The 21,909-nt window shown below is 42.5% G+C and overlaps 1 protein-coding gene across 1 annotated transcript; it reads right to left on the bottom strand.

The window, feature by feature from the left end:
• Positions 1 to 3,899: 3,899 nt before the first annotated feature.
• On the bottom strand, positions 3,900 to 6,153 carry LOC147419266 (uncharacterized). The gene is made up of 6 exons (XM_086506071.1): positions 5,866 to 6,153; positions 5,012 to 5,039; positions 4,702 to 4,929; positions 4,450 to 4,513; positions 4,301 to 4,360; positions 3,900 to 4,185 (listed from the first exon to the last, which is right to left on the bottom strand). Exons 1-6 carry the CDS (start codon positions 6,000 to 6,002, stop codon positions 4,136 to 4,138), a joined length of 567 nt encoding a protein of 188 aa, XP_086362197.1. The 5' UTR covers positions 6,003 to 6,153; the 3' UTR covers positions 3,900 to 4,135.
• Positions 6,154 to 21,909: the final 15,756 nt, after the last annotated feature.

Raw genomic sequence — 21,909 nt, 5'->3', positions numbered from 1 at the left:
TTGCTTTTGTTAGAGTGGTAGCTAACATTCCCCCCCTCCTAGCTCGTGTCGTCCCTGGACATGACCGTCAGGGTGCTAGGTAATGTGATAGAGCTTTGAACTCAAGTCTTTTCACTAATGGCGCCAAGCCCTCCTCATATTTGATCCTTTGCTCTTTGTTTGATTCCAACATAAATTTCATAGATATTCTATCTCTAAGCTCCACAACTTGTATAAAATGAAGAGCTCCTCCTCTTGTGTACTTTATCGTGTCCATCTACTTGGTTGGCAACTTGACCAAACTTCCATGGACATACTAAGTGCATAGTGTGCTTTGTTCCTATTTTGAGGTGGTGGGCAATCAGTTTTGCTATTGCATGATTGAGATTTGTATACTATGTGGAGCGAGTTTTGAGAAGTTAAAAGTGTTGTTGGTAGATCCTCAATGGCACTTCTAGCTCTAGCCTTATAAGGTCTGAAAAAGTTAATGAGGGCCCAAATTTAGTGAAAGTTATCGTGTGTGTTCTTTCTATAAATTGTATTGCCTCTCCCATTGCTAGCAACTTCAAGGCTTCCACTGCCATCTCCTCAGTGATCCTATTCTATATCTTTGGAGTTTGCATCTATCAAGGCGGCCCTGCTATCATCTGGATGGTTGAAACCAATTCATAGGCTTTGCGATAGGTCAAAGTACCCTTGGAGACCCACCTTCTGGCATATCTTCCTCACCTCTTTGCCTTGGCAGCTCTACCATCCCATTCGGCATTAAGGGTAGTTCCACCAAGGTTCTCTGTGCATTGCTACATTCCTTGGAGAATTGTAGTAGCATGCCGTCGGAGACGATTATTGTCAAGCCAACATTCTATGTCTTGTTGATGTTGTCTGCATCAATTGGTATGGAATCAGGATTTTGTGGCAAAGGGTTGTGCACAAGAGAAAGAGACCTTTGCACAAGAGGTAGGCATGATTCCCTTGGATGTTGCTACGGCCGCATAAAATGGTTGGAAACCTTGCAAGAGCGAGAGGTAGTAGATTCTTTGAGAATTACTAAAAAGAAGATGGTTATTCTAGCTTTATGATCATCATATAACAAGGGTGGGCAAATAAAAAAATTGGATGGGATTGCTCTGATGAAGGAAATCTCGGACTTGCACCAAAGCAAGAGATAACTCATTCAAGGTTTTGGACAATCAAAGGAATGCTTCTTTCATGATCCACAAGTCTTGATGATCAAGATTCTCCAAGGCATGGGGAACAACCTAACAAATCTTGAAGCATGTCCAAACAATCATTATGGTTAGACCGAAAAATATGAAGAAGAAGTATCCAATCAATGAAAGAAGCCTTGAAGAAGATACTAGATTCATTTTTTGTCATGGTGAGAAAATCATGATCAATAATGGTTTTATGGAAAGCAGGGAGCTCGATACTAGCAAGGATAACTTGAATAAAGGTTCTCTGTAGCACACTTTTGGCAATTCCAATGATGGGACTTCCCAAAGAGAAGAGGCAATCTTAGACCATTGATTGCCAAAGATTGCATGTGCCTACAAGATGATCCGTTTGACAATCATACATAAAAAGTTTAAATTAGGTAAGTGTCAAATTAGCTCTAGAGGTACGATGTTTCACGATCCTTGGGTACCATTATTATTTTTTCATGATCTAAGCAGCATAAGAGTCTAAAACAATGAGCAATTCAAAAGGAATAGAGGAGCTTGAAACCAAAGGGCCTGTAGAGCAGCACGCCAAACACCACTGAGCTAGAAGAAGTGTGGAGAATTGTTATTACCGCCATCATATTTTATTAAAGTTGGAAGGTAGGTCATAATCCACCCACACATATTCTGGATGTCACCATCTTATAGTATTGGATGATACTTTATGATTATACAAGTTCAATTCACCAATACAATAACTTTTCTAGTACAAGAGAGTAAACCGTAAATTTACTACTGCCTTTTAGTTCCAAGTTTTAAGTACACACGGGGTCATTAAAACCTCCCCATGGTTCAAACGACAATAGTTGTTAAATATTCTTACTACTCAAGAATGCTTACAACTAGACCTGATGAAAACAAACATTGCTAGTTCCCAATAAAGTTTAGTCATCAACTCCCAAGGGTATTTGTATGCCTTAACCAAGGATTACATCCATGACCTTCAATAGGATCAGATAATAAAGGATGCCCTCTATCTCTAAAGCAATATTCAAGATCAAGAGATTAATAACAAGTATCCACTTTTTTTGGGTGAAAGCATGGAATGGTGGAATACTTTCATTTGAAGCAAACCCCACAGAAATTAAAGATATATAAAATTTTAAATTAAGATAAAGTGTAAGTTTTAAATTAAGAAATTAAGATAAAGTGCAAGTGAACACTTCATGTCATCATGAAGACTATTACAAGTATCACCAAGTAGCCAAAAAGATAAGACTGAACTTTGCAGAGAGGAACATTATAAGAATTCACAAGGCCTTGGCAACCTCAGTTCAAGTTACCTACCAAGACCATATGCTAAGGCCAGCCAATAAAGCAATACTCACAAAATACACAAACCGTAAACCCTAAAGTCAAAACATAAGAGAAGCTTCAAGGTAACATATTCAAACGGATCTTACATACCCTGGCTCCACAAGGGAAATTATAAAGCAAGCAAGCAAACAAAAGAGTACTGGACAAACCATCTATAAAACGTCAATGTAGGCTTCAGCAAGCCTCCCTCGGAATGAAGTCGAACACTGGAAGCCTTGGAGATGTTGCAAGCAGGATTAAGTAATACACTCGATCCAATAACATGAAGAGTGACGCATGCCCCGTAAGAGTGAGCCACCAGATCCAATAACATGAAGAGTGACGCATGCCCCGTAAGAGTGAGCCACCAGGTTACTGCGAGTGGAGGGATGGGTAGAATTAGGGGAGAGAAAGTGAGGGAGCAACTCAAGGACGATTTACTCAATGGGCAAAGGAGAAAACAAATCCACATTATGGATTTGGAAAATTGGCGATACAGTGTGCTAACCTGCTCTCTCAAACATGAAGTAAATTCTGAACGTAGAAAGAAAATTGAAGGCTACTTCCGTTCTCGAAAAATTCTAATATACACCCTTAGCAAGTCAAAGTTTATTTGCAGTATCAATTGTTTCTCTTGATTAAACAAACCTATACAAGTAAGCTTACATCTAGCAATCAGAATCGACGAAGGCAACCACCCATGACACTCAAACCAATTTCGTACGACCCCAACCTTAACACCACTTCAATAACCATTAAGTCCATTTAAAAAATCATATTTAGGGAACATAATATACATAGTCATGAACAAATAATAACCTACTGAAACACTCACAAAAGTCTCAAAGACCTCCAACACAAATCAACATAATCTCGATTTGGATGTCTTAAATGTTCCTTGCAAACAGATTAGACAGCACAATCGTCTAACATCCTCAGGCCAATCACACTGGGGCAGGCAAGAGGCAGCCATGCTTAGGTGGCAAAGCATGCATTTGCTGAGCGAAAAGGAGAAGAATTGGTCAGATGGGCGGGCAAACACCCTCAGGCAAGTTCTCAGCCTCCATGGCCATCTGCAAAAAGGCGCGAGGATGCGAGGGAAGCCAGGTCAGCTAATGGGTCATGAGCCTTGCTCTGCAGTGCGGAACACAACAGCCTTGCCAACGCCCTACCCTGATTCGCTGCTGAAAAGTGACCTCTGATTGTTCAAATTCGGGTATAACAGCAAACCGACTGGCCCTTCGAAAAGCAGGTGTCCCAGTGTGACAGGGGGTCAAAGTGCTACACTGTTAAGTAACATTACAGAGACAGCAGAATCGTCTGACAATATACAGTATGGGAAATTTCGACATATCAAAACCAACATTGACAAGCAATCACCATGATAGCATTGGGCAACATGAATTATCGTAACACTGTTTCAGGGCCCAAATAGGTTCTCATTATCCATTTTGCAAGGTTTACAGTAAAAATAATCGCTATTACAAGGACGAATCTCACATGGAAATGCCCACATGTAGAGGAAGGGAAGGAGACAATCAGGTGAACAGCCTCCAATCCACTTGTCGATAGCAGCTGATGCTTCAACATTTAACCACCAACTTTAGCCATATGCGACCTTCATTTTGTCGTATTTCATATCAACGGCCCCCAGTATCCTTGTAATGCCTTAGCATTGCTTTCCGGTATTCTGTAAAGCAAGCAGAAAAAGGCTCCGCATTCAAATTTGACAGAAACGAGTCAAGCAGATGTGCCTGCTAATACGTGGCTCAATAGATAAAAAGGACAAAGAAAGTAGGACTCACCTTCTTGATTGACCCATAACGCTGCAGCATAGCTATTCAGTGGGCTATCATTGTTGGGCTCTGCAAATTTTACAAGGGCAATTGTTTAGCCTCACTAAAACATCTGCATGATTACAATCCCGTACACATTGTGTTCATTCTTACTGTACCTCCAAGAAGGCTTTGGATGGAAAGTAAAATCGTTCTGACATCATAAGCTGAAGACCACTTGTCCTGAGGAGGAAACCGAAAACAAAACAACCTCTCTCTTAGGCCGTTGCAGATTTCTACATTAAGTGAAACTAGGTCTATATAAGTAGGCACCATCACATATGCTAAATTACCAAGTAAGAGAACATCAGACAGCCAGTAACCTACATGAGAGCAAGCATCTTACAAGGAAGGAAAAATTTGAGTATTACCTGCAAAATATCAAGGCATATATTGCCATATTGATCCACATTAGGATGAAAACAAGGAGGATCAAACTTGACAGTGGGCGGCTTGAAAGGATAGTCCGTGGGAAACTTCAGGGATAATTTGAAAGACAAAGTTTCGTATACTGTCCCTGCACTGCCCTTGATAGTTCCTATCCACGAAAAGATATTATCCCCTTCTGGAAAGGCAGAAACCCCAGGGTCTCCACGAGTCTGCATGTCACCCATCAAAAGCTTATGATAACCTCACTGGAAACACAGAAGGTGGGTAAGGTCTCCTCAAACTTTTCCTTACCATCAAAACCATTAGCTCCGATTGCAATCTGCAGGCAAACACCAAATGGTATTTGTTATGAGCCATATCCAAAATTTTGAGCAATATTTCCAAATATCTGAGAGTAGCAAAGTTACAGCTTACCACTAGTTGTTCACATGGATAACATGCACTAAAGCAGGTGCACCCAAGCACATATCAACACAAACACACGTATAAGCATACATACACACGCACCATACACACAACTAACTATGACATCCAATCTGACAAGATTGTATCACCACACAATTTGCACATAATGAACTGGCCACTTCATCAGAAATCATAAATCATTTTCATCAAACACAGCCCAAATCATAGTGACTCTTTTCAAAAAAAATCAGAAAGGCCTCAGGTCGTCCTAGTCAAAAAATCAAGAAATCAAGATTATTTTTATCAGATACAGCTCAGAATCATAGTCCCTCATTTCTAACAATTCAGAAAGGCCTCAGTTCGTCCTAGTCAAAAAACATCAGCTGATAGAATTTCAGAACCATAATTTTCAGTTTAACATCATAGGCCAGAGAAAAGAGAGAATGAGAAATGTTCATAATCAGATGAACAAGACTGTCCTTAACCTTTGAGAATCAGATAAAACACAATGATGTCCTTACACTACATGCATGGAATCTAAGCGAACATGCCCAGCACACATACCCATGAGTAGAATTTCTCGCCAGCTCAAAAACCCAAACAAAATAAACAAGAACCCTAAAGATCATAAGTCCCCAAAAATGTCCATCATTCTTCTTTCAGAAAGCCAACTGTAAGAATCGGACTTCAAAACCCTAAATCGCGAGCAAGAATGGAAGGTTGGCAGTGCCAGCACTAACCTTCTAGAAACGGAGTGAGTATCGACAGGATTCGAGACGGTCTTGGGCTGTTTGATGCTCGCAGGAGGTGAAGTGGCGATGGCAAAGTTACCCTGCTGCTGCCGCGAGTTAGCGTCCACACCACCGTCGAAGTTCATCCTGGCGACAGGAAGAAGGTGTAGGAGAGGCACAGCTTTGTCTGCGTGCGGACCTTCGACAGTGGATGTACGTATGTGGGTCTCTGTGTGCTTGCAAGCTCGTCGGTGTGGAAGAAGAACACGAGCAAGACGAAGAAATGGAAACGAGAACCGAGTTAAAAGAGTCCTAGGCCCTTCTTAATATGCTCTCATCACACTCATGACCGTTGTGGTAGCTGGTTTCAAAGTTCTTTGTTTTGGTTAGGGCCATAGATCTAAAATCAAACACTCCCAAAAGTTCCTTGTTGATTTCTCCATAATTAGAAGACCACAAATGTTACATTGTGCGAGGGTTCATGAGCTAGGGTTAGTGAGGTCGGGCCAGTCTGGCCTAGGTTTTTCTAATTGTCCTCTACCTTGCGAGTAGGGAGACTTTGAGGGGGGGATGCATAGGGAAGGCTCTACACAGCTGTGCTGCGACGAGATTGAGCGCCATGGTGGACACGAAAGCGTGCGAGGCAGAGGACCGCTCCAAGTGGGGACTCTCAATTACCCTTCGATTGCATCTTGACTTTCTCCTTGCCGACCCCGTCTTCTTTTTGCATCACGTGGAGGGCGCTCCACCAATCCGCTAGTACAAAATGGTGCCCATGTATCTAGTGGAGGTTTGGATGTTGAGTGGTAGGTGCAGATAGTAGGCTTGTGGGAGCTTGTGTGCGTCGTTGAAGTTATGGATTCTCAACTTGTGTGGGTTCATGAGGTTGTCACTGATGTTGGTGGCTGGTGGCAAAGCCGGGCTTGATAGTTGAAGATGGTGTTGGTGGTTCTCGCCTGTTGTGGCTCGAAATCTTGCCCTTTGTGGGATTTGTTGCTCTTACAGTTGATGCCTTGGCACTGCAGGTTCTATTACTTTGTATATGTTTGTTACTTTTTTGGTTTCCTCGTATGTACACATGTGGCTTTATGAGAGGGAGTTTTTATGTGGTGGCACGCATGCTTCGGATAGTGGTATGTTCTTCTTGTATTGTCAAGTTTTTATGCTTTGTAATCTTTTTAGGTTGCGGTGTTGCGGCAAAGACCTGTGGCTGGCCACCCGTGACTAATACCCTACAACTAACTCACTAACCAATTACTCTTGATATACCTAATAAAGGCAACACACACTATTCTCTTTGTGTGTTGTTTCCCCCAATTGCTTCTCCTTCTTCTTCCCCTTCTCGCACGCATGCACAGGCACACGTCGCGCCCTTCAATTGGTTCAAAGTGTGGCAGTGGCATGGCCCTAGCTTCCTTACACCCTCCCCTCCCCTCATGTGTGTGACGACCATAGCTTTGGTGGAAATGAAGAAGCTCTCTAGTTGGGGTTAAGGCCTATGTGCCTTGATCGGTCGCCCAGGTCATGGGCGCCCGCCCACCGTTACCCTATACTTATAGTGAGTATACTGTATAGGGGGAGCTGCCACTCTTTGAGTCTCCCCACCCACATCGTGTGTGTGTCTCCTTCTCTCTCTCTCACTCTCCGTCTGTGGTGCTCCCCGATCCCCTTCAATTGGTATCAGAGCTTTGGCTTCGCGACAGATGGAGTGCTACAGAGGAGTGAGCTTTCAGCTATGGTGAGCTCGCTTTCGGTGGAAGCTTGAGATCGGTGAGCAACCACCATATCTGTGCTCATGGAAGCTTGAGGGGCATTCCCAAGCTTGAGGGAAGAGTGTATTGCAAGTGTGTATGGTTATTTGCAGCCATACTTGCAGGAAGAATGCATATTTTCATTTCCGTAGGTCATTTTTCGGGCCCCAAAAACAGTGTTTTTTGCATAACTTTTGCATACGGAATGCGATTTATGCAAGGCTAAGGTGTAACCTGGGGTTTTGGCACGCTCTGGACGCAATGGTGATGTCTATTTGAGCTGATTTTGACCTCTGAAATTTTTGCAGTAGCAGCAAGTTTTTGCTGCGTTTATGGGTCGAAAACAACGTTTTTTGGCATAGCTTTCACAACTGGACTCAGATACATGTGATCCAGGAGTCTACCTTGGTGTTTTCGCATGCTCCGGACACGCTCGTCATATCAACATTTTAAAATTCTGCACGCTGAATTTTCTGCAGCAGCAGGAGTTGTTTATTGTGTGTCGAGGATTCCACGCATGGTTTGCTCTCAGATGTGAGAGTGATATTTGCTGCAAGTTTCCTCACAGGTGGGAGGATACGATGTATGCCTTATGTGGTTTGATGCTCAGGGAGACTAATGTGATTGCATTTTGAGCTCGGCAATGTATGCCTCGAGCATGTTTTTTGGCAGTCACAGGTAGAGCAGATATTTGTGTACTAGATTTGTAGGTGTTTGCAATGATGTATGCAAAGTGTGGAGATTGGTGCATGCATTTGGAGTGCGGTTTGATGCGCTTTGGCTGCTCATGGTTTTGAGCGTGCAGTTAGTTTGGTTACTGGTTTTGTGGTCGTTTTATTGACAAAACTCTGGCAAAATTTTCTCAAGAGTTTTATGCGTATCATTTATGCGATCTAGGTAGAGATTGCGGGTTGCACTCAGCATTTGCGTGTGGTGTTCTCTGCAGGTGGGAGATTTATGCATGTGTATGCATTGATACCGCACAGTGTGGGCTTGGTGATTAGCTCACGGTTTGACAGGCGTACAATTATCTTGACACACTCACAAGAGTGAATGTTGTGATGTATGCTTGTGTGGCTACGAGTTAGGTAGCCGGATTCGAGCACTAATGGCTTGAGGTTTTTTAGCAGGTTTTACAGGTGTACAAGTTTACAAGCAGGTTTGAGGGCTTATTTGGGTGTTGAATTTTCAGCCATTGTTTCCTCTTTGCAGGTGTCCATGTATGGCTCAGTTGTAGACTGATCTGGGACATGTTTGTGACTTGTTTATGCAGCTGTTTAAGAGCTGAATTTTGGGGCTGATTTGCAACCATATTTGCAGACTTTTGTTGATGCGATTCGAGCCAGTTTAGGGCTGATTTGGTTAACATTGCGGGAGCTCTATTTTGGAGTGTGTCTCACAGGTTTTACATTGTGTTTCTGGCCATATTTGTAGACAGTTTCCACGTGTTGTTGGTGAGGTGGTTTTGCTTTCTAGTTTGCTACATTCTGCTCATGGCAGAGACAGGTGATCGCTCAGATTATGATCTCTCCAAAATGTGCATGTTTGATGGGTCAGACTTTGCAGCATGGAGAGAGTGTATGCTTGATGCATTGAGACAGCGAGGGTTGCATCGACCATTGAGTGGTGATGCAGGTAGACCTTCAAACATGTCTGACGATCAGTGGCAGGAGCTAGAGGAGATGGCACTATCTACACTCTCTTTGCACCTTGCAGAATCTGTATATGCTCTTGTTATGTATGAGACTACTTCGAGAGCACTTTGGCGCAGATTACATGATATGTATGATAGATCTGAGTCATCACGAACTCGTGTGAGACATGTACATTCACAAGTACGCCGACAGGTGATATGTTGGTATTGTGGTCATTCTGGACACGTTAGACGGCGTTGTTTTCGTCGTATGTGACATCGTAGGAGACATGGTAGTCTCAGAGATGTATGTAGTGATGCCATGGACTCAGTTGCTTTGACAGTTGAGGCAGATGTAGTGTCGGAGTATACTAGTGACGGGGATGTCACTTTTACCTCGAGCTATGCACGAGATGCTATACATGTGGATAGTGCACTCCCTTCGTAGTGGTTGCTAGACGCAGATGCTATGTTTCATGTCACGCCGCATCGTGAATGGTTTTGTAGCTATTCTAGCGGGATGCTTGGCAGTGTACGTTTGACCGATGGATCGGTGCATGCGATAGCAGGTGCAGGAGATGTGAGATTGTCATTACCAAGTGGTGCATCTTACTTGTTACGACATGTGCGCTATGTACCAGATTTGATAGTGAGTTTGATCTCGATTGGTTAGCTTAGAGATTGTGGATGTCAAATTTCGCTACAAGAGCGAGATTTTGTGATGCATTTGGGTTCGCTAGTGATTGCGAGAGGTGCCAGGAGTGGTACAGGTTTCCCATTGCATGTGGATCACAGGAGAGACGGTGTTGTCTCTCTGATCATGCAGCCAGGTAGAGAGCGAGAGAGCAGGCGAGTCTCTTTTGCTTGTGGGTTGCAGGATGCTATGCATGGAGTGCAAAGCAGTGACCTTGTTGTGCAGGTTGCATCTACGGATGCACAGGTAGAGCGGGAAAACTCTAATGAGTCTCAGCAGGATGAGTCATCAGAGGTGATGACAAAGATGACTCACATGGATGCTGAGATGTCGGCTATTGTGGAGTCATTTCTTGATATGCTTATGCCAGAGCTTGATGCAGATTCAGGACAGATGGATACTCTTGGTACACATGTGATATGTGGTGGGCACGAGGAGTCACTCCACAGCTCGGAGTCAGAGTGCCATGGTCTCTATGATAGGGGACAGGATTGCCATGAGTTGAGTTCTGAGTTAGAGGTGGCAAAGGTTGCTAGGGTTGCATCAACGTTCGGTGTCCTCATGTACGAGATGCTGATCTCGAGGCCCGGCATAGCAGCTGCAGTGGGAGAATTTGCAGCAGGGTTGATTAGTTGTTCGATGACTGATCTCGGCATAGAGCATAGGGGAGGTTTGCAGGTATTGGACCGATACTTGCAGGAGTGCGTGAGCTCTTGTAGACTCTTTGCAGAGCTTGCAGCTAGCTCTGTGTGGCTTCTGCAGCGGGATGTTTGTCTATCAGTAGAGTCGGATGCACTAGCTCATCGAGAGTCAGTGGGTATAGGTTGAGAGAATATCTCACCTTCTATTAGTTGTACACTAGTAGATCTTGCTTAAAGGCACATTGGCCTTTAAGTGGGAGGTTGTTGGGGTTAAGGCCTATGTGCCTTGACCGGTCGCCCAGGTCATGGGCGCCCGTCCATTGTTACCCTATACTTATAGTGAATATACTGTATAGGGGGAGCTGCCACTCTTTGAGTCTCCCCACCCACATCGTGTGTGTGTCTCCTTCTCTCTCTCTCACTCTCCGTCTGTGGTGCTCCCCGATCCCCTTCATCTCTTGGGTGCATGGAAGCAGATTCATACGATGGTTTTCCCACACACACATCACATGTCTTTGGCATCCTTCAAATCAGCAGCTTTGCACGGAGACCACACATCAGCACTAAGGTTCAGCTCCATTAAGACTTCCATAGGCTAAAGTTCCAAAAATTAACTCATTTATCCAATGGCCAAAGCAAAGGGAAAATTGGATGGTCATAGGAAGACTAAAAAGTCTTCCCACATCCATAGGAAGGAGGGGGTGAGGTCTTTTAGTAGAGGAGGAGAGAGAAACACACACACACACACACACACTCCAGCTCCCCCTTTACACAAAGGGAATATTGGACACATGTTAGGCTCCTAGCCCAATTGCTCCCAATCTCCCCTCAAATCCTATTGGATGGCCATAGAGGTGGACCAATGAGAATTAGGCTAGAGTAAAGTTAGTTTAATCAATTTTAAAAAATGCTTGATAAAAGAAGCAATAGAAATTAAGCTCCCTAGAAGACTATTGGACAGTCTACCAAGGGGTCCAATGATTCCTATTGGCCAAAAGACTAAGAGGTCCAATGAGAGATTAATTGAATTATTTAATTAACAAAAGCTCTCACAAAAGGGGAAAGGGGGACACTTGTCAAAAGGCTATCAATTATGCTTCTAACTTGTAATTGGCTAAGCTTTACAGGAGCCAACAGGAGGCCAGCATGAGCAAATAGCAAGAGAGGTCGACCAAGATGAGAGAGAGGACTGCATTTTACTCTAACACTACACACACACACACACACACACACACACACAACTCATGTGTGCAAGAACAACTCCATCTCCTTCTCCAAGCATTGAGAAGTAGAGGCCTACACCAACAACTCTTGGCTATGGAATGCAAATCCAACCAAGAGCCAAGCTTCATTGGCATGCTCATCTGCTCTACCATGCTAATTACTAAGCTAAGCTATGTTATTAGAGTGATACTTCTTTCTCGTAAGATACACCTTCTTCCTCTCAATCTTTCCTCATTCCCTGCTAGCTCTCACCATTTTTGAAGGTGTGTGAGGTATTGGGACTGAGGCTAGGGACACTAGGTGTGTTTTTCAAGCATAATTTGGTGCATGAAGCTTCCATCTTCATTGTACCAACAAGTTTTATCAAGGAACACAAGAATTGTATTGTACAAAAGTCTCCTTTGATGGGAGAAGCTATAATACAAAGCCTTTATGGAGGGGGGACCAGCTCCATGTAAATCCGGTCCTCAACTGTTGTCAATTGTTCTATTTCTCTCTCTTTTCAAGTATTGTCAATGCCAAATTAGCTAGGTGTAAATTGCTAGGTTGCTTTCTCAAATTAAGTACTCTCTCTATGCTCATTAGGAACTTGTTCTTAATGAAATGCTCGCTATGTTATCAATTCGCTACACACAAGTTACTAGTGCATTAAATGTTACATTGATATCAGAGCTATTGGTTTCTCTTTTCTTGCTCAAGAAGAGAGGTCCTCAAGCTTGCTACAAATGGTTGGTGTTATTAATTGCAAAAGAGTAAGTAGAATAGGGATTTTTCACCCTTGAAGCACGCCCTGCTTTATGCAGTTAATGGGGACACCGTCGAGAGCTATGATCTTAATAATGGAGTCCTACGGGGCTTGCCTATGGCTTAACCATTATTGAGCTATTAGAAGCTTGACAAGAACCGGTGTTGTCTTGGCTCTGTTGAACCCTCTCTTCTATTCCTTGCAATCAATAATATTCGAGCCACGGGTATAGATGCTTGAGTGCTTATCTTTGAAGGTAAAGAGGAGTAGCAACTAGGGCTTGAAGTGCCAAAGTACAAGTAAAAATTTACACCTAAAATTTGCTAGTGTGGCTGACAAGGGAAAAGAGATTGAAATGAATGTTGATAGCTTTGATTTTTCTAGTGAAAGAGCAACTAATGATGCCCCTATGCTTGTAAATTATCTTGTTTCTAAGCTTCAACAAGCCTTGGGCAATCCATCCCTCCAAGGTGAAGTGCTATAGCAATTGCGCACCCACGGTATTCTCCAAACTCCCCACCAAGAAGAGAGAGTACCTAGGAAGCCTCCTTGTGAGACTTCCAAAAGAGAACTCTCTCCAATAAGGGAAGAAGAGGAGGATCCGTACGAAGGGCTCAAAAATCTACTACTTGATGACGCATCTCCCTCTCAAAGGAGAACCCAAGTTTCAACGGTAGAGCCCCCACTGAAAGAACGAGAAAGAAGTGAGTCTCCTGCCACATCGACGAAGATGGCTCCACGAAGACGGCGGCAAAACGCTTTCCAACACCCCCCAAACGGAGAAGGCCACCGCATACTTCTCTACACCATAATTCAAAGAGGGAAGAAAGAAAACAAGAGAAGAAAATGGCGAGAAAGAGGTCACCCTCTTCTCCATCTTCTTCATCCTCTTCCTCTTCTAAAGAAAGTGGTGGTGCAGACAAGGAGGAACAAGGGAAGAAAAAGGAGAGAAAGAGGTCACCCTCCTCTCCATCCTCCTCATATTCTTCCTCTTTCGAAGAAAGAGATGGTGCAACTCTCAAACCACCTAAAAGAAGAGGCCATAGGAAATCCTATGCCGCCTGGAAGAGGTCATCCAAGCTCGAAAAGTTCAAAGAGGGAGGAAAGAACATCTCTTTCCTTACCTACAATGGCACCTTTGGTGCTATGGCCTTTATCCAAAAATTCGATGCGGTGTTTGGAGGTGAGGGCTTCACGGAGTCCTCTAAGCTACGTCATGTAGCTATGCATTTTCAAAAGTCTGTCAGGCAATGGTGGTCTAGCCTACGAGCAAACGGTGAAGCTCCACAAACATGGAAAGCTTTAAGAGCTTCCATTATGAAGCAATTTTTGGCTACCGATGCCAAAGACAAAGTACTCACCGAATGGCGAAGCTTGAAGCTCTCTCCCTACTGCGAATCTATTCACAAATATGTAGACAAGTTTTGGGATTTACATCTCAAAGCCATTGTCTTCAAAAAGATGGATTTTGGAGAGCAAAAACACCAATTTTGTGCGGGTTTAATTGAGGATATGGCGGATTATGTTAACTCCCAAAGGCCACGCACCATATCTGCGGTCATACACCATACCATGGTGGCTTCAAGAATCAATTTCCAACAAGGGGCTAAGAGAAATGTTAAGCCCACAGAAAACAAGGACCGTAACGAGCCTAAGAGGAAGGACAACGTCCAAAAGTCTCCCAAAGGCAATGCCAATAAGAACAAAGCTAAGTAGAAGGGAGTTTATAAAGGCAAAAATAAACTCTCTCTTGAAGAGCTAGAGAGTTATCAAAAAGATAGCTATTGTTTCAAGTGCGGGGAGCAAGGGCAAGTTGGCCACCAAGCTAGGAATCCAAGCCTATGAGATGGGAGATGTATTACTTGCCGATGGTGCTTTCAAGGGGCAAGAAGCCTTAGTCACTCCCTTAATTGGGAAATTGAGACTCCATGTCCAAAGCTATGTGGACAAGGAGGATTTCTTCATCTCTCCTCTCAAGCATGAGGATGTAATCCTAGGGGCACCATGGTTTGACCACATGGCTGCCAATGTTAAATTCACTGAAAGGCAAATCTACTTTAGGTTCATGGAAAAAGATATGTACATAAATGCTAAGGAGTTGGGTAGTACCATACCCATTGTACATAAGCAAGCTTTCAATAAGTCAAAAAAGAGCTCTATTTCCATGTACATGATTTTTGTTAAAGATTCTCAAAATGAACTTAATGCTTTATCAAAAGAAAATATAAATAATCAAAAGGAATTAGAGTTATCCAACTTCCTCAAGGGGTTCCAAGATGACGACATCCCCTTGTGAACTACCTCCCAAATGAGTCAATGATGACCATGCAATTGAACTTCTTCCAGGAAGTTCACCACCTAATAAGCGTCCTTATAGAGTTTCTCAAGCTCAACAAGAGGAGATTATGCGGCAAGTGCATGAGTTAGTTCAGAAAATCATGGTTAGGCCTATCTCATCTACATTTTGTTCATCAGTGTTATTAGTGCAAAAGAAAAACGGCACATATCGTATGTGTGTCGACTATAGAGCACTAAATAGGATCACTATCAAGAATAGGTCTCCCGTTTGTAGAAGACCTATTTGATAAGGTATAAGGGTCGACCTACTTTAGTAGGATTGACCTAAACAGTGGCTACCATCAAATAAGGATAGTTGATCAAGACATTGTAAAGACCGCATTTCGCACTATGTTTGGTCTTTACGAGTACATTGTCATGCCTTTTGGATTGACCAATGCGCCAGCCACATTTAACCGCTTGATGGAGAAGTTATTCATGTTAAGTATGGAGTCTGATTTACCCCTTGTAATTTTCTGTGGTGAAAACGCACATTTGTAAGGCCCCCATTATGAGGAGAAGCCATCGTGCGTGAAGGAAATCATTCGTCAAAAATAAAAAATTTCATGGCCAAAATTCAAGGGCAACTCTAGGGGCCTCGGGGGCGGAAGCCCCGGAGACTTTTTTTCCCCTCGTCGGAAGATTCCTTTTCGTCAGAATATTATAGCCGGTTGGCAGCCGGAAAGCGGTCGAAAAACGACCGGTCGGTTGGCCGGTGGTCGGAAGTCAATGGCCAGTGGCCGAATTCAATGGCCGCTGGCCGAATTCAAAAGTGGACTTGTCTTCTCAAGGGCGGCCACACATGGGCGGATTGGAGGGTCCGATTTGGACTTATTTACACAAGGGCGGCTACAGATGGCCGCCTCTCATGAGAGAGGGCAACCCTTTTGGCCTATAAAAGGAGGCCATTTCTACACACATTTCATAGTGTGAAGTTGATGCAACAAGGTGGGTGTGAGGTGGTGAGAGTGAAGCAAGGCGGGAGCTCTATTAAGGGTATAATCCCTTTGTAAACTACTTCTTGTTTTGAAGTACTAAAGCCATTGAGTGGCTGCTTTCCCGTGGACGTAGCCCACATTAGGTGAACCATGTATATCGTGTGTACTCTCTCTCTTTCTCTACTCTATAATCTCTTGTGTGTGAAATCTATCTCTCTCCATTAAGTAATCTACTCAAATATCTATTTAGCTACGTCATATTTCCTAACAATTCATGCCTCGTTGAACCTTTATTGGAGTTCTCTTTGATGATATAATCATCTACTCTAATTCATTAGACAAACACAAACAACACCTCCAGGTAATATTTCAAGTTTTACGAGAGAATAAACTTTATATTAATCGAAAGAAGAGTGAATTTTTCTTACAAGAGATTCAGTATTTAGGTCACATTATTTCTCAAGATGGCATCCAAATGAATCCATCAAAGCTAGAGGTAATAAAAGGCTAGCCTAACCCAAGGAATCTGCATGAACTAAGAAGCTTTATAGGTATGTGTGCATACTATAGACGCTTCATAGAAAAGTTCTCACAAATCGCGGGACCATTACATGACCTAACAAAGAAAAATGTTAGGTATATATGGTCCACCAAGGAGAACAATGCTTAAAGAGAAGCTTATCTCTCAACCTGTGCTTACACTGTCGGATCTCTCAAAGCCATTTGAGGTCCAATGCGACACTTGTGGTGATTGCCTTGGAGCTGTTTTGCTCAAAGAAGGGCACGCCATAGCCTATGAAAGTCGAAGGCTGTTGAGCAAGCTCTAGGCATATATGAGAAGGAACTCGTAGCAGTTCTACATTCTCTAGACTCATGGAAGCATTATTTATTGGGGACTCCTTTCATTCCGACGAACGGATTACGAAAGCCTTAAGTACTTCATGACGCAGACCAAGCTCTCCGACAAACAAATGAGGTGGACAAATTTCCTTTCGCAATTTCATTTTCATATTGCTCACATTGCTGGCAAGTATAATCAAGTAGCCGATGCACTCTTGATTGAGAGTGAATGGGGTATCCATAACAACTCACAATGATCTATCTTCTATGATAGATGGGTAGACTATCGATCTTGATTTTAAAGATGTGATTTCAGCCTTGCACTACGAAAGAAGGAAGAACCATTTACCCTACAAGATGGTTATCTTCTCTATGGTAATAGACTATGTGTTACTAACTCACTACGTGAGAAAGTAATGTATGAGTCTCATGCTCCTCCTTATGCGGGGAATAGAGGGATTCGGTCTACCCTAAAAGGGATAGAAACATATTTCTATTGGCATGCCATCAAAGAAAACATACAAGAGTATGTTTCAAAATGTGTGGTATGCCAAAAGACAAAGTTTGATAGAGGGAAGCAACCTAGATTGCTTCAACCTTTGCCAATACCTAATTCACCATGGGAGAGCATATCCATGGATTTTATCTTTGGATTTTATATCCATGGGAATACAAGAATATGGACGATAGTAGACACGTTTAGCAAACAAGCACATTTCATACCTGTCAAAAAGACTATCAAGGTCCATCAAATGGCAACCCTCTTTATATCACAAATCTTCAAGTACTACGACTTGCCAATGTCCATAGTGTTGGATAGAGATCCTAGAACGATGAGTAACTTCTGGAAGGGTCTCTTTGAGAATTTAGGTACAAGGCTAAACTTCTCTTCGGCCTATCATCCCAAACGGATGGCCAAAGGGAATATCTAACCTAACAATTCTTGATCTACTAAAAGCTTATGTGAAAGAAGTAGATCAAAAGTCCCAATGGAGAGAAGTACTTACCCTTAGTGGAGTATGCTTACAATAACACTGTACATACTTCCACGGGAAAAGCACCTTTTGAGGTAATTGAGGGAAGATGAAAAAGTCCCTTGCTACTTAAGGTACATGGGAGGATCTTCGCTACAGATGAATATAGCCGAGACTTGCAAGAATCTTTCCAAAAGATTAAGGATGCTATATCCATCTCTCAGCAAAGGCAAAAGGCTGTGCTGATAAGCACAGAAGAGCCCTAGCCTTTAAACAAAATGATTGGGTCTTCCTTAAGTTTCCCAAGGCTCGATTAAGGCACACAATGGGCAAGAATCCTATAGGACACCAAAAGTACTATGCTAAGTTAGCAAAAAGGTACTATGACCCCTTTCAGATTCTTATGCCAATCAATGAGATGGCCTATCAAGTCAAGTTGCCCAGCCATTGGCTCATACACAATGCTTTTTAGGTGAGCCTACTAAAGCCTTACAAAGGAGAGCCACCTCAAGAAGCAATTATTGAAGACCCACTGGAGATCGAGGACCAAGAAGAGGTGCTGCAGCCCGAGTCCATTCATACATGAGGACAAGGTATTACGAGGTGGTAAGACTATCCGATGATATCTTATTAAGTTTAAATATTATCCTTTTGAAGATGCTAGATAGATACAAGGCATACAAGTAAAGGATAACCTAAACCTTGTCAATGCTTACAATGATTCCCTAGAGTAAGCAAATGTAAATATGTTTAATGAACAAATTTTTTGTCTTATAAGACTCTCTTTTTCTTTATTGTGTACACATGTTTAAGTATGCATGCTTAGGATCATGTTTGTGAGGACGACGTCTCCTGAACACCAACTAGAGTTTGTCACTCTACTATGAAAGATTGATACGGACTAAAGTGCAAACATGCTTGCGGTAGCTAAGGATCTCAAGCACCAAATGGACTAGTCATCCATTCTGGAATGGTGTCGTAGGGTAAAATAGGGATCCTCTACCCGCTGGCAAACAAACTAATGACTAGGCTTTATCTTCTCTACCTCATAGTCGAGGACGACTATGATTTCAAGAGAGAGGTAATGTCATAAAAACTAATATCTAATACTCCCAAATAATTTTCTCATGTTAAATTGATCATTTAATATGGGGAAGGACCAAGGGAGTAAAAGCTAGAATATTGGTAAGGCTGCCAGCAGATCGCTATCTGTCAGGGATCCATAGGAGAGAAAATAGGGATCCAAAGGGGGATATTCTGCAAAAGAGCAATGTGCTTCAATGAGGCTTAAAAGACCTAAGGTTCAGCTCCATTAAGACTTCCATAGGCTAAGGTTCCAAAAATTAACTCATTTATCCAATGGCCAAAGCAAAGGGAAAATTGGATGGTCATGGGAAGACTAAAAAGTCTTCCCACATCCCTAGGAAGGAGGGGGCGAGCCCTTTTAGTAGAGGAGGAGAGAGAAACACACTCACACTCACACACACACTCACACACACTCCAAAGCTCCCTCTTTACACAAAGGGAATACTGGACACATGTCAGGCTCCTAGCCCAGTTGCTCCCAATCTCCCCCCAAATCCTATTGGATGGCCATAGAGGCGGACCAATGAGAATTAGGCTAGGGTAAAGTTAGTCTAATCAATTTAAAAAAATTGCTTGATAAAAGAACCAATAGAAATTAAGCTCCCTAGAATACTATTGGACAGTCTACCAAGGGGTCCAATGATTCCTATTGGCCAGAAGACTAAGAGGTCCAATGAGAGTTTGATTGAATTATTTAATTACCTAAAGCTCTCACAAAAGGGGAAAGGGGGACACTTGTCAAAAGGCTATCAATTATGCTTCTAAGTGTAATTGGATAAGCTTTACAGGAGCCAATGGGAGGCCAACATGAGCAAATAGCAAGAGGGGTCAACCAAGATGAGAGAGAGGACTGCATTTTACTCTAACACAATGCTCTACACACACACACACAACCCATGTGTGCAAGAACAACTCCATCTCCTTCTCCAAGCATTGAGAGTAGAGGCCTACACCAACAACTCTTGGCTATGGAATGCAAATCCAACCAAGAGCCAAGCTTCATTGGCATGCTCATCTCCTCTACCATGCTAATTACTAAGCTAAGCTATGCTATTAGAGTGATTATGTGAGGAGATTACTTCTTTCTCGTAAGATACACCTTCTTCCTCTCAATCTTTCCTCATTCCCTGCTAGCTCTCACCATTTTTGAAGGTGTGTGAGGTCTTGGGACTAAGGCTAGGGACACTAGGTGTGTTTTTAAAGCATAATTTGGTGCATGAAGCTTTCATCTTCATTGTACCAACAAGTTTTATCAAGGAACACAAGAATTGTATTGTACAAAAGTCTCCTTTGATGGGAGCAGCTATAATACAAAGCCTTTATGGAGGGGGGACCGGCTCCATGTTAATCCGGTCCTCAACTATTGTCAATTGTTCTATTTCTCTCTCTTTTCAAGTAATGTCAATGCCAAATTAGCTAGGTGTAAATTGCTAGGTTGCTTTCTCAAATTAAGTACTCTCTCTATGCTCATTAGGAACTTGTTCTTAATGAAATTCTCACTATGTTATCAATTAGCTACACACAAGCTACTAGTGCATTAAATGTAACATTTTCGGGCTACTCACAAGGGAGTAACTGGATAAGGAAAGTGCAAAGATTATATCTTTGAGGGGGGATGTTGAAGATTTTGGAAAGGTTGGTGGAAGGTGAAGGGTCACAAAACTCATATGCAATGTAGTAGTGCATGGCGGCCTGCTATAAAAGAGGCTCATTTCTCAATGAGAAATCATCCAAGTTTGTGTGCATTAGGTGCAATGCTTCTTAAGAACTTGTGATCACTTACACTTAGGATTGTATTTTTGAGTCCAAGCTAATCTATCTTGGAACCTAATTTTCTTATCATTTGTTCACATTTTTCTTTCTCACTTATGCATTATGGTTAGAGATCACCCACCCTAGATCTCTCTAATCTATAGCACTTTACAATGACAAGCACTCAGAAGATACATCCAAGATAAAGAAGAAGGAATCATGGAGTAGTGGAATGGGAGCTGGTCTCTTCAGACAGCTATTCCAGTGTTAGAGTTTAGAGCTACTGATTATCTAGGCGGTTCAGTTATTAAGGACTGGAATTAAGTACTGGATTGAAACAGAGAACTGAACTGGAAAAAATGTACTAAAATGGAAGACACAAACTGGAAGAGTTGGAATGGTATTATAGGTTCCGATCAGTAGCAGAAAGATAATCAATACAGTGTACAAGAGGCTTAAACTCAGATGATCTGAGAATTGATTACAGGAGTAAGTGATTACAGAGTTGAAAGCCAAAAGCTTATGAAGCTAAAAGTCTAGAAGCAAGAGCTCATAAGCCGAAAGTTAAAAGAACTCCCAAAAGCCAAAAAGCCCTGGAGACATTGTAGCGGGTCCTATTTATAAGCTTACAAAGTTACTGCAATAACTGTTGTAATTACTAGTGTCAGTGTAGCAGTTCAGTTTTCGCTTGTCGGCCTCCTAAGGAGCAGTTCCTGCCTGCTGGGACTATCCTTGCCTTCTACATCCTTCCCTCATTTCTTGAATTTTGGTATAACCCAAAATTTCCTTTTGATTGGAAAAACTCCACCACTTGATTCTGATTTGTTGTTGAGAAAACCCCTTTGGTTTTCTAAGTCGGTCGATGTTCTTCATGATAGTACTCTTTTGGAATTGCTAGCTTTATACCATACTTCATGCTTGTTGAGTGCTTGATACCCATATAGTTGTAATTCCAAGGGTACCCATCCAAGGAGATTCCAGTGCCTATTGGTTAGCTGGGAAAATCCACTGTCTGATTTTGAGATGAAACTACCCAGCATCCTTCCACTGAACCTGCTTCCTCTTGCCCTTCTTCTTTGGTGCCTCAGAAGTCCTAGTGCCAACATTGTCCTTCTGAATAAGTCTGTAAATGGCCTCTTGCTTCAGCTGATCCCACCTTTCTATGGTTATCTCAAATTCATAAGGCGTGAGGGCGTTGTAAGTTTTGGTGTCACGATCATATAAACTGCATTTTCCCTTAGTCAAACGGGTTTAGGCCAGTTTATGACAATGCGAGGCTGTATGAATCCATCCCTGCGGGAGTGGATGATTCGTCTTCATTCTAGCTTCAAAGAGAATCTCTGCCATTTCTTTGTATTGTGGTCCCAGTCCTGGTTTGGCAGTGATATCCTTTTCAGAAATCTTGGAGGACTCCACAGTCAATTGAAGTAACTGATTT

Source organism: Adiantum capillus-veneris, chromosome 29, assembly GCF_014529385.1.
Source record: "Adiantum capillus-veneris isolate H3 chromosome 29, ASM1452938v2, whole genome shotgun sequence".
Lineage (NCBI taxonomy): Eukaryota > Viridiplantae > Streptophyta > Polypodiopsida > Polypodiales > Pteridaceae > Adiantum > Adiantum capillus-veneris.
The sequence above is the reverse complement of the archived record's forward strand: the minus strand, read 5'-3'. Positions and strand labels throughout refer to the sequence as shown.

Bases quoted from the DNA above. Each gene is read 5' to 3' on its own strand.
- LOC147419266 (XM_086506071.1), bottom strand. From the start codon at position 6,002: ATGAACTTCGACGGTGGTGTGGACGCTAACTCGCGGCAGCAGCAGGGT. The intron at 5,040-5,865 runs GTTAGTGCTGGC...GTTTGCCTGCAG, and splicing joins ACTCACTCCGTTTCTAGAAG to ATTGCAATCGGAGCTAATGG. The intron at 4,186-4,300 runs GTGAGTCCTACT...CTTGCTTTACAG, and splicing joins GTTATGGGTCAATCAAGAAG to AATACCGGAAAGCAATGCTA.